Source organism: Gymnoscopelus microlampas (genome assembly GCF_963454915.1).
Source record: "Gymnoscopelus microlampas genome assembly, chromosome: 16".
Taxonomy (NCBI): Eukaryota; Metazoa; Chordata; class Actinopteri; order Myctophiformes; family Myctophidae; genus Gymnoscopelus; species Gymnoscopelus microlampas.
In genome coordinates, this window is record NC_139953.1 from 23,015,590 (window position 1) to 23,028,260 (window position 12,671).

A 12,671-nucleotide genomic window follows, 5' to 3' on the forward strand; every position below is an offset into this window, starting at 1 on the left:
ACTCACTCCTTTCTTGTGCGCGCGCGCGCACACACACACACACACACACACACACACACACACACACACACACACACACACACACACACACACACACACACACACACACACACACACACACACACACACACACACACACACACACACACACACACACACACACACACACACACACACACACACACACACACACACACACACACACACACACACACAGGAGCGCCCTAATCAGTGGTCCCCGCAAGCTTTAATTCAATTGATTAAGGGTCAGCTAGTTAGCAAGATGACCCCACTAAGGCATACCTAACGTTACAGAACAGGCCACTATAGACACCCCCAAGACCCCCAAACCCCAAACCAGATGGCCTCACAAAGGAGAACATGGGACCCTGAAAGAGAGGAGGCAGCATGGAGCAGAAAGGGACAAGAGGCATTCAGGGCATTGATGAGGGTGGATTAGAAAGGGCAAGGGTGGTGCTTTGTGGGGGGGTCACTTTGGAAGGGGGTGACTTGAAGCCACCACAGTTCTACAGTGGTAACTTGTGCACTTGTATTTTTGTCTGTGCATGCTCATACAGAGATGTGTGTGTGTGCGCGTGCGCCTGGTACCCCTCAACCCGCAAACCAATTTACAGTATGAACTAGATATGAGCTAGTTATTGCGGGCTATGAACTGAACCATTTTTGTTCATGAATAATCATGATCAATCAATCAATGTGAACTTGTAGATCTGCTGTTTTTGGCATGGGACACCGTCATACCACTAAGAACAAATCAGGCTTAAATATTACCCTGGAGTCCTTTACACTGTCGATAGGAACCATCCCAACCTTAGAACCGGTGCAGCTCTGCAAAACGTAATTTGTTAAGAAGTGATCTACATATTACAGAGAGAGTGACTTTATTAGCCATTTGCACGAATGCATAGGAAATATTAATCCTTACCTCAAAGTTACCATCTCAGAGCTCTGGATCTGTCCTGACCTGCACATGCACGTTATGTCATAATTTTGCATGAGGGCGCATGCTAAAAAATAACAGATCTACAAGCTAACAATGTGTCGCATGTTAGCCTAATTTCTGTTGCATGTAGCGTGTTGATAACTTGTAGGTCTGTTCCTTTTTTCGCATGTGACTACAGTACCTCCTACTATGTTGTTTGACTGGGCAGCAGGACGGACACACACCGTGGCTCATTGACAAATGATGCAGAGAAGAGAGAGTGCTTTATATATAGGTCAAAAACTAATTGCATTCATTGTAACACAGTAACGCAGCATTACTTGTATTAATAACTGCAATATTATTACTGATGGCAAGCAAATGTAATAAGTTACACTACTTGTTACTGGGGAAAAGCAATTATATTGCAGTAATATATTACTTGGTAACGCGTTACTGGCCAACACAGATTTGGCAGTCCACATATCTATTTGTGCACGTCATGGAGTCAAAGTAGTTCACGGAGTCCACTGGTCTAAAAGCCAACTAGCGCGTATCTAGGACCAGCTAATCTCCCCCACATGTTTTGGACTTTCCCACCCTATCTCTATTTAGGAGTGCATGAAGCACTATAGCGTTATGCTATGTGCTCTTACACGATGAGCCACTGGGGAATCTATCTATCTATCTATCTAACTATCGCTACTTAATTTTTACAACAAATAATGGTGCAATTATATTGAGTTGTCAATGGGCTAAACCTTGTGAGACCCTGTGAGAGCGACGGTCCTCTTTTGCAAAATGCATGACAACTAAAAATTATTTATGTAAATAATCACTCCAAACCCATCAATAATCATTTCTGCTGCATACTGACAATACTCCCGTCTGCTTTTGCAAAGTCGTTTCTTGCCAGCAGCACTAACCTATACCTCCACTCCTCTGCTTTCATCCCCCCACACACACAAACTTTTGAAATGCAATTAGGCTAGTTCAGTCGCTTAACTTGCTCACCTGTCTCTCTTGCATTTACACAGTGCTCTCTCACTCACTTTTCATCTCTCTCTCTGTTTCTCAGAGTCTTTCACTGTGTGCACTGGCATGATCAAAGAACATGCTTGTCCAGGTACTATCAAACCGGGAGCGAGATGGAGGCATATTTGAAAAGGACAGAAACACAGAGTAACAGCGGTGTGTGTGTGTGTGTGTGTGTGTGTGGTTGTGTGCTTGCGTATGCATGTGTGCAAGTGGGTAATAAACAGATGAATAAATTAACAGGGGGGGGTGACTTTGTCTCTACCTTCAGCACATCGATGAAAGGCATGAAGATGTCCCTCTGAAGTCCGTTTTTGTACAGATCTGAAACAGAGAGGGGAGCGCCTGTATTAGCACTGCTGTTTAGCCTCCTAATAATGTCATTCTCCCGCCACAGATTGGCAGATAAAGTGGCTATTGACGAGCTGAAGGATGGGTGGGGAAGGCAGCACAAAAGGGTCCGGGACCAGGGGAGGAAAAATGGATTTCTCTACCGGCAAGCGGCGGCAACATAAAATTCATTACATTCCCAAACAATGGTGGCAGGAGAAAAGACCGACGCCTTTTCAGCGCGGACAATGTCCGTAGGGGCTTTCTGAATGGAGGTTTCAATTAGCTCGGCTGGAACAAATTACATCTGAAGTAGCATCCCTGATAGATAAAACAGATAGGGATTCACGTGCAGAGGTAGACACACAAACACATGGGCAGACGCACACATACACTGAGGCTTAAACTGTTTACAGCTGCAAATGCAAACGAGTGGTTGTTAAAGGTTTGGGGGGTGCTTACCACAGTATAGGATCTAACAAAGGAATCATACTTCTGGGGAAAATTGCTATAGTGTGCTGAATTGTTCCTGTTTGGGAGACAATTGTTGTAAGTAGCACACGGTCTATTTTTTTGCTACTGCTTGTACAATCTCATCATTGACATAAAAATGTTCTAAGACTTAAAATAATTGTTTGCACAAAACTACATTCTGGTAAGGAAAAAACAGAGTATAACTGATGTTTTTGTAAAAAAAAAAAAAAAAGGAAAAGGTTTAAGCTCTATATTCTGATTCTAATCGTTGCTATAGTATAGCAACGAGTATAGAGTTCAATAACAGGGGTCTCCCCACTCCTCTAAAGCTTTTCAATAAACAAAAAATACATTTCAGTTCGGGATACCAATTGTATCCAATCAGTTAAGAGAGCCCCACATAGATCATGTATCAGCTTCAATTTTGATCCAGTTTATCCAGTTACAATTATGTCTGCTCATATTTTTGTTTTATTTCATCAATTCCAATTTCATATCTTGTAACCTGTATGAGTTCTCTCTCCTAATTGGATACAACTGCTATCCCGACCTGACCTTATTTTGTGTTTACTGGAAACACAGGGAGACCCCCGTCACTGAACAAACATATTCCGATAGATATTCTATATATCGGAATATAGAGCTATTTAACACTTATTTTAACAAGAAAATATCACTTGCAGCTTACTTTAAGGATGCATGCCATGTCACCTATACCTCTACAACTAAATTCACAGTATGATGAAGGATAACTCTATTAAGCCCTTAAAGCAGCATGGGAGAGCGTTCATACTTAGCTGCCCAACGTCATGAGAAGTAACCGTTTTGATAACTGTGCCACTGGTCGTACCAGACCACTGAAGCTCAGTGCATTAAATGTACAACATCTAGTGGGGTGATCTTGTACGGTTTTAATCCCCCGTGTGATTTAGATTGATAACACTTGTATTTTTTCTTAAAACATTACATAGTATAGGTTTCAAAACAGTTAATTGAAGTGAATGGTGAGCCTTCTGCTCCTAGACCACCCTCATGCACACACACCGACACCCTTATACTCTTCAATTTAATCAGTATCTATGAACACCAATATACTGAAAGCCACATCAAAACTGCTACTTTAGCAGTGCAAGACAAAACTCAAAAATCACTCAACCCACACCAAGGGCCTTTTGATAGCGCTGTGTACACACAAATCATTAAAAATAGAATATGTGTGCCTTTCATGTCCTGTTGTCTCTTAAGGCTTTTAGCGTTCCATTAACCGTGTAATTAGAAGCAAGCAGGCTCTCTATCAAGTTTGCACGGTTTGTCGCTTTGTTCTTAATAGCGGCTAAATGTCAGTGAAGCTGGTCTTTGTCTGCGAGAGCCATCTTGCCGCCATCCACCCCGGGCCCACTCAATGTTTCAAGATACCAACGTTCGCCGTGGAACAGAGGAGTAGGGGGAGGGAGGGAGAGAGAGGGAGAGATGGAGAGCGAGTGTGTGGCCCGGAAAGAGAATGACTGAGATAGATGAGAGCGTAAGAGCATCGTCGTTGTCGCCAAATCATCATGCATAAATCTCTGCACCTTGCAGTCCCTTATTCTGTTGTCTCCACCTAGCTCCTGCGGTACTTCACTGTAAATCCTGAGTGGTAATCTAACTCTTCAGAGGGTACAAGATGGAACCAACTGAAGCCTTAAGTCACAGGTCCATTTGGTTCTATTAAACTCTTGAAAAATGTGTAAGTGCAGTTATGTGTGCGTGTGCGTGTGTAACTACTGCCTGCCGCTGTTCAGTATCAATTGGGCAGTGGAAATTGGTGGTCTTCTTTTTGTAATATGTGGCTCCAGTATTGATAGCAATGCTGCCCAGCAAGTGGACCTCTCCTTGCTCTTTATGTGATCTCAGTATTGGAAGGACCTAATGTTTCCTTTTTTATTTAAGAGGACCACAAAATCACCTTCACTGCTTGATGACTCCATTTTTTTTTTTCGTTCTGCGAAATTTTCACAGTGAATTGAATAATTCACATCGGACTCAGTGTGCAAGCTTTCTGTGTGTACTGATTTTTATCGGATGACAGATAAACGGATACGAAAAATACAGACTCAGCGTGCAAGACAGTGTCCCTCCTCATGTCTCCTGGTGCCCAAGCAGTGGAATTCTATCTGCAGTAATGTTAGGACAAAGATAGTTGATATGCATAGAAAATAAGCACACAGGATATGCACACAGCACAGGCCACTCCACACAGGTCATACTGTACGTACCATCAGGCGGTCGGTTGGATGTGGCCACCACCACTACCCCCGTCTTCAATAGCGTCTCAAATAGCTGCTTCAGAATCATGGCATCAGCAATGTCTGTCACCTGACCAAACAGTAGCAGACGAGAAGAGAAATTAATTAATTTGCAATTCATGTCTATTTTTTTGTCTGTGTGTGCGTGCGTTGCGAGTATGTTTCCACAGGTCAAACCTTGCCAGAAAAGAATCATCACTCCAGTCCATGTTGATTAGTGTCATTCAGGTGTGCTCATTCTACTCTTTCTGTTTGGTCATGGCCACACACACACAAACACGCATAATCCACTCTAGATGACTGCAAATGGTCACGAAGCGGCTTTCTGCCGAGGACAAGTAGTCGAGGAAAGGCAGCGAGGCTGAGCTAATCAAACTGAACAGAGGGTGAGCGAGCGAGAGCACAAGAGAAAAGAATAATGAAAATGGAGCGATATGAATTCAAACAGAGGTCACAATGGCAGACAAAGCCTGTAGCCCAGCTGGCCATATAAAGGTAGAGACTGATGAAATTGAACTGTGTGTGTGCGTGTGCGTGTGCGTGTGCGTGTGCGTGTGTGTGTGTGTGTGCGTGTGTTGTCTCTAAACTAAGCAGAGCCCATGAAGTTATAATACACTGACAATAATCAACTGTCTGCTACCCAACACACACACATAGCATTTCCATGACTGCACAATAAACCGGGTTCTATGAAAACACTGAAGCTAGGACGTTGGTAGTGAAATGAAGAGGTTCACTACTTCTATTAGCAATCCAGGGCACTCGCGTTTGTTCTTATCCTTTCATTTACTCTCCTCTCTCTGTTGAGTATAGAAAGCATGTTACCCTGAACTACACGCTACATTCAACTGAGCGCCTACATTATTATGTGCTGTGTCAAGCACTGATTCAGTGTCATGACTGACTGATGAGAACTGACCACCTTGAAATGAGAAACCGACACATTTGTCATTGAAACGTATTCAGAAAGGACAGCATTATAAACACAATGTGCCTTTTCTCTTATTTAATATAGAAATATCCAATTCAGTGACAGAATTTATTCATTTAATTTTCTTCCAAAAGAGACACACACAAACTGAAAGAATGGACACCTAACAGTACTCATGCCAAATCAGAGGTCCATTATTTAAAGACCCTATACTCTGATAAAGATTCAATTGTGTTTTTTGTTGTTCTTCTTTTTTGTTTGATAGTTCAGTGACACATTTCCAAAAAGTATATAAAACTAGAAAAATGTGCTCCTTGGAGCACAGGTCTCTGCCAGGCCAGGTAGTAGGAGTCAATCTTAGCCAATCAGGATGAAATATGAAAAATCGGACTGGCACGTGTTGATGACATGACTATAGAGATAATGTGGACCGGCCTAGCGGTTAAGGTGCATACCACATCTATAATGCGAGTCGCAGGTTCGATTCCCGATGACCTTTGCTGCGTGTCACTTTCTGTCTCTCTCTACTGTGTACTGCGAACTACTGAAGGAGGGAGGGTACCTGTGCTGAAATATCAACTACAACAAAAATGAGATAGTGTACCGATTTGTGTGATATTTGGGCAAAATAATAATTTTGTTAAAAACAGCCTCCTGGTGGTCAATGTGAAGGCCAATGTGAAGTTTCACGGCAATCGGATTTTGTTCAAAATGGACCACTCCTTTAGATACCAACCTTAGACCAATCAGGATGTAATAAGACAAATCTGACAGATCCGTCTTGATCACATGACTATAGAGATAATATGTACCAAGTATATATTATCTGCGTGAAGCTTGGACAAAATCTGTAGGAGAAATATAAAAAAAAAATAGTTTGGCTATAACAGGCCGATGTGAAAAATGTGGGTCAGGTTCTGCTCTGGCCTCCAGGGAGTGTGTGTGCACAGTTTCACCACCGATCTGTCCAACGGTGCCGGAGATTAGCTGTACACAGACGGACGGACGGACAGACAGACAGACACACAAGGACGAACAGACACGGACAAACACACGGATGGACAGTATCCGCCAGGCCGAAGACAAAAAAGTAGATCATTTTGAAATGACAGCTCAGATAACATTTTTTGATGAGCTTTCCTTTTCTTTAAGTGTCTCACATGGATGGAAGGATCAAAGACGTCCTGTCTTAAAGAAAAGGAATGATTTCCAGTCGTTGGGTGTTCCGCCCCCTGCTCTTACCCCCTCTTACCTACCTTCCTGTGTAAAACAGGCACTTCTGGGGGCCATACCCACAACATATGCTGCTTTTGATACACTGGAGAGTCCTCTGCTTTTGCATATTAGCCTCGCTGCCCTTGTCAATGCTCTATTAACATTTGTGTGGAAGCCTTGATTTCACTAAGGAGAGGTGGCTCGGGGCATCAAATGAGTATGTCCAGGTACTGTACGTGTCTGCGTAATGAGAACCAACAGAAAGCCAAGTCTCTATGTTCCACTGAATGAGCTCCCCTTTCCTCTAACCACAGGATTTTATTTTCATTTCAAAAGAATCATTTAAAAATGACCTTTTATACAACCTGGATTTGTTTATTAATGTGCCCTCAACGTGGGCATACTCACAAGGGCTTCATATTGATTGCTGAATGAGCAGCAGCAGGAGGGGTTGCGGCGGGGGGAGTGTAAAGAGAATAGGTACCTGAGAATGAGAAAGGTTGGGGGGGGGCTAATGTACTACACTTACGGAACACAAAAATAACGGCGTGATCTCCGCCTGTCAATGGCGATATTTAAATGAGCATCCAATTACTCTGGCGGGCGTCAGTTTGCTGCGAGGCGCACGGGTGCCAAATTAAGCCTCTTTGATCCTACACCTCTTTATGTACACAACCTATGAGCAATTTCACAGGGCCCACAGTGACTGGAACCCTGAGACAATGTCGCTGAAGCGCTTTCTTCTCACCCTTCTTCTCGTTTTCCGTCTGCACCCCCCACCCTTTTCCATCTTTCCATCTTGGACCTCTCAATGGTGAGCATTCATTAAGCGAACTGGGGGGGGGGGGCACAAAAGGACGGAAGGGGGCTACAAATTACTGATAATGGCACAGCGCTAATGAAGAGAATGGAGAAATGTCATTAGCATTTAAGAGGATAAGATCCATCTGACCCGCCGCCGTTGCCAGTCGCTTTCTAGCTCCACTCAACTTAAGGAACCAAGAGAGTGCGACTGATACCCAGAGCATCATTTGCATGGCTGAGTGGAGGAGGATACTGATTGGTATAGACTCCACACAACCCCTCCCCTCTACGCCTGCCTCCCCTATCTTACAACCTCCCAACCTCTTGTTTATGCACCACAAACACCACACACACACACACGTGTTTTCCCCCACCCCCATATTCTCAGGCAGTTGCAACAGTTAAAAAACAACAAAACAGGCAATGCTTAACAAAACGAATCAATGAGAATTGAACCGTAGTTTAAAATGTGAAAGACAGGGATGAAAGGAGCAGCTCTTGATGCTTGCAGCCATAATGGTTAGAGAGAATAACCGCACCTTCAGTGACCTCTGACCTGCTAGTATTAGCTCATAGATAATGATATCTATGAGCAGTATGACTCTGAAGGACTATAGCATATTACAAACATAAATGGCAAAGACATGAGCATATTATGTCTGTCACTGTTGCACTGAATGACTGACTCACTCCAAGATCATTGTTTGCAAGCAGCACCACTACTGGCTGCAGGGCTGTATTAGCCATTGGGCCGCCCACTAAATTGAAATGTATAGGTTAATCAAATATCAAATGTGTGGGCCCCTCCTCTGTATTTACAGCAGTGATTCTCGTTGGGTTTGAGGCCCTGACAAGAGCTCCCGGTGCCCTTCAAGGGCTCCTGGGCTCCAAGGCCTTGTGGGGCCCTTCCATATATGATGGAATATGATTAAGGATTTCATATCATACACACCATACCTGTAACTTTCACTAGCCCCCCCCCCCCCCCCCCCCCCACCAAAAAAAAAAGATTTAAAAGAAAAATAATTCCAAAACATATTTTTTTAGGGGGGGGCCTAAAACATTGCCGGCCCAGGGGCCCGTGTGGGGGTTAATCCGTCCCTGACTGAATACTGCGCTAATAAAGCATTCTGCAGTACTCCTGCTTTTGTTTCCAGTGAGAGAATAGTCTGTTTGACTTAGCCACGAGGACTCAAGAATCAACTAACTTGACTATGAGTAGCGTGGGAATGGGTAACTGGTAATACTCGCCAGTGGGCATAGCTTGCTCAAATACACAGGATATAAGTGGTACAGGTTAAACCTCAGAGATGTATGTAACATGTCACACATTTCATACACTGTAATGTCTCTGTGTTCCTAATCTTGTCACCCAACATAGCTGCTACATTTACACTAGCCACTAGGTGGCCCCAGACCTGTTTCATGGGTTCAAGTTCATCTGGAGACAACAGAGACATGATGGTGAATGGAGGTTAATAATACTGCATGTGGAATGTATAAGATCCATGGTCAATATTTCCCTCACAGGTCAGGTAACAGTATGTTTATGGCAACACTAAAGGCATCAGAAACATTATCACTGTATCATTAATTTATGGTATTTTTTGCAACTGATATATAAGACACTGATATGGCCTTAACAAATGTCATAATACTTATTCTTATTGCAGCTACAGGGTAGTTTGCATGCACCTGCTTGAAGAGAGTCTCTCTCTCTCTCTCTCTCTCTCTCTCTCTCTCACACACACACACTCACCTGAAACTCGTCAAAACACAAGAGGCAGGTTTCATTGCTTATCTCCATGGCAACTGGCGATATGGGGTCATAGGTGACCATTTCCCCTAGCCTTCGTTTAGGCAGGCTTTGTTTCCTCTGATGGATCCCTTTAAACGGTACACAAACGTCAGGAAAATCTTAAAGAACACCTGCATCGGCAACCCGAAGCCCCCCACAATACACACTAAAGCAGTAATTTTACATATGTGCATAATGGCAGACAATTAGTGGCACTGCTTCAGGACAAACAGAGAGGTAAATATACACAGTAAAAATTCTCAGTGTTAATTTATCCATTTGTGACTCGGAGAGTGTACAAATGCAACACAATGCACCGGTTACATCGGTTCTGCAACTTCCACTAAGTCATGCCAACCCAGTTAGTTAGTTCGGTTTGATGCAGAAGGAGTAGATTGCATACTAACTTTTATGGATGTCCAACATGAAGCCGTTGAAATGGACCCTCTTTTTGTTGCCATTTTCCACATGAGAGTAAAACATATCCATTAGCATGGTCTTTCCTGTGCCTGAGAGTGCCAGAAATGAAAACAACAAAGAAAACCATTAGAACTGGTTACTACTAATTTTTACTGGTTACTACTACTTATTACTGTAACTTAAAGGGAAACTTTGCCAAAATGTTTTAATGGTAAATGGTGCATTTATAAAGCACCTTTATCTAAAGCGTTTTACAATGTGCATTACATTCACCCATTCACACAGACGGCAGAGGATGCAACCTTGCAAGGCAGCAACCTGCTCCTTTGACACCAACACAGGGGGAGACCGGGATCGAACTTGGAACCCAAGCGGCGGCTTCACCTCCTGAGCCACTGGCGCCCCCTAAATCCTTTAAACTAAATCCCAATGTTCTGTTGTTGATGAGATCATATAATAAACAAAATGTGTTAAGTGTATGCCTGGCCTAGGACCGATGGTACGAAATGACGCGACGCATACTCCCGATGACACAAAACGGTGCGTTTGACATCAAAACAACAGAAATACACAGAAGCCATAGGGTATTTTTCCCACACAGTACTGAATATGATCTTTTCACATCAGAACTATGGGATTTTGCTTGAACATTGCTTGAAAATCAATTCCTGTTGTCCTCTGCAATGAGGGCAGATTATCTTTTAGGAAGAAATAGTGTGTACGCCACTGCATCTTCTGTGCTATACAGACTCAAGGTCCAAAAGCAGTTGATTCTCGCACACAACACAATAGACAATGCAGTGGTGATAGCTACACTGTAAACATCATGTCTTTATGTAGTAGCATATACATACCAACATCTCCACAGATATAGAATCCCTTGGGTGGAGGAGGTGGAGGAGGGGGCTCCTCCTGTAGGGAAAAAAGGAGAACAAATACAGCATTTAATTTTCATAAGTCCTGTCATTATACACAATCATTGAAAACAAGAATGGTAGTCCCTAAACAATGTGAAAGGAACAGTTCAGATCTTATCAATGAACATTGAGCATACATTACTCTTCTATTAAATCACATAGGACACTATAGGCTGTGTTCAACATAAAACTGTATCAAATTCATTACCATATAAGATTGAATCGTCGTTTAGTAAACAGTATGTCAAGGCATTAAGCCACCACTACAGTGTGAGGTTTCACATTCTCCAGACTAGCCCACTGCAGGGGAGGAAGACAAAGGGGATCTAATCAACAAGACAAGCCAGGGTTCCCACGAAAGAAAAGCATCATCAGAGGAACAATGGGGGGATTTGTCAGACAAAACGGGGAGGACTGGATGAGGCTCTATACGAGGTGGAGTGGACTTCTCCACAGAGCCTGTTTAGCACTGCTAATTGTGATACGGTGCTGTTCCATTGAGGTGCTGCTGGAAGTCATTGTGCTGCCTGCCTCCTATCATCAAAAGGGCCAAGCTTCAAAAAACACTGTTTTCCATGTGACCAGGCTCCGAGACGTATTGAGAATTTCATAGCAAAGCCAAATGTGGTAAAAGTAGGTCTCGGCTACTTGACGTTATCCAACTTTTAATCAAGGGACAATCATTTTCCCATCTTTATAACCCAGCAAAATGTGATCATTTCTAAATTAAATCCATTTATAAATATATAAATATGAATATTTCCGACTTGTCCTCTTTCACTTCCATGCAACACTTGACTCTAGACAATGATTCATGAACTATGGTAAAAAATGCCATCCTATGATCCTAGACCTCTTTCTAACCCCCACCCCCGAAACTGGTATAACCTCCTCCATCATGTGGCTGTCCTGTCTGGTGCTAGAGGGAACTATGGAGGAGAAAACAACTCTCAACTGTCTGCTTTGGCATACCAGTGTGTGACTTCTCTCCGACTTCCCAAGATACCCTCTCCTATGGTGGGCTCAACAGCTACAGTGGCTGGCAGCCATGTTGCCACGGCAGAGTGCAGAAGGACAACGTTGTCCCCTTAGGCAGTTCAACCAATGAGCTCCAGGCAGTCTGTCTAGCAGAGCTACCCAGCTTTCATCTCACCTGGTAGAAGGTAAAAGACTGGAAGACGGGTAGAAAGTTCATATGCCGTGTTGGCCACTATGGCCTTTTTCCACGAGATCTAGCTCCACTCATATCCCTTATAAGAAAGGTTAATGATGATGACTGTCTCCTCAGTTACAGTAGGCCAACTGATAAAACTGATCAGTTTGAGACCTATACAGGAGAAATCCATGAAGCGAGGCTCACTTGAATTGGGTGGATCTTCCCAAACAATGGCTCATTGTTACTCGACCACCCGCAAAACCACGCCACATTGGGTCAATATTAAGTCAAGTGTGCTCTCCTCACAGACTTGGTCAGTTAGTGGAGGACAATGGCGGCACTTTCACAGGGAGAACAGACACT

General features: G+C 43.3%; 1 protein-coding gene across 1 annotated transcript in view; it reads right to left on the bottom strand.

The window, feature by feature from the left end:
- Positions 1–12,671, bottom strand: part of afg1lb (AFG1 like ATPase b) — a 29,195-nt gene that overhangs the window by 13,536 nt on the left and 2,988 nt on the right. The window contains exons 3-7 of the mRNA XM_084083472.1: positions 11,090–11,147; positions 10,223–10,324; positions 9,777–9,904; positions 5,038–5,137; positions 2,244–2,302 (exon numbers count right to left, since the gene is read on the bottom strand). Coding sequence (XP_083939598.1) covers positions 2,244–2,302; positions 5,038–5,137; positions 9,777–9,904; positions 10,223–10,324; positions 11,090–11,147 — 447 coding nt within the window. The remainder of the gene's footprint in view (positions 1–2,243; positions 2,303–5,037; positions 5,138–9,776; positions 9,905–10,222; positions 10,325–11,089; positions 11,148–12,671) is intronic.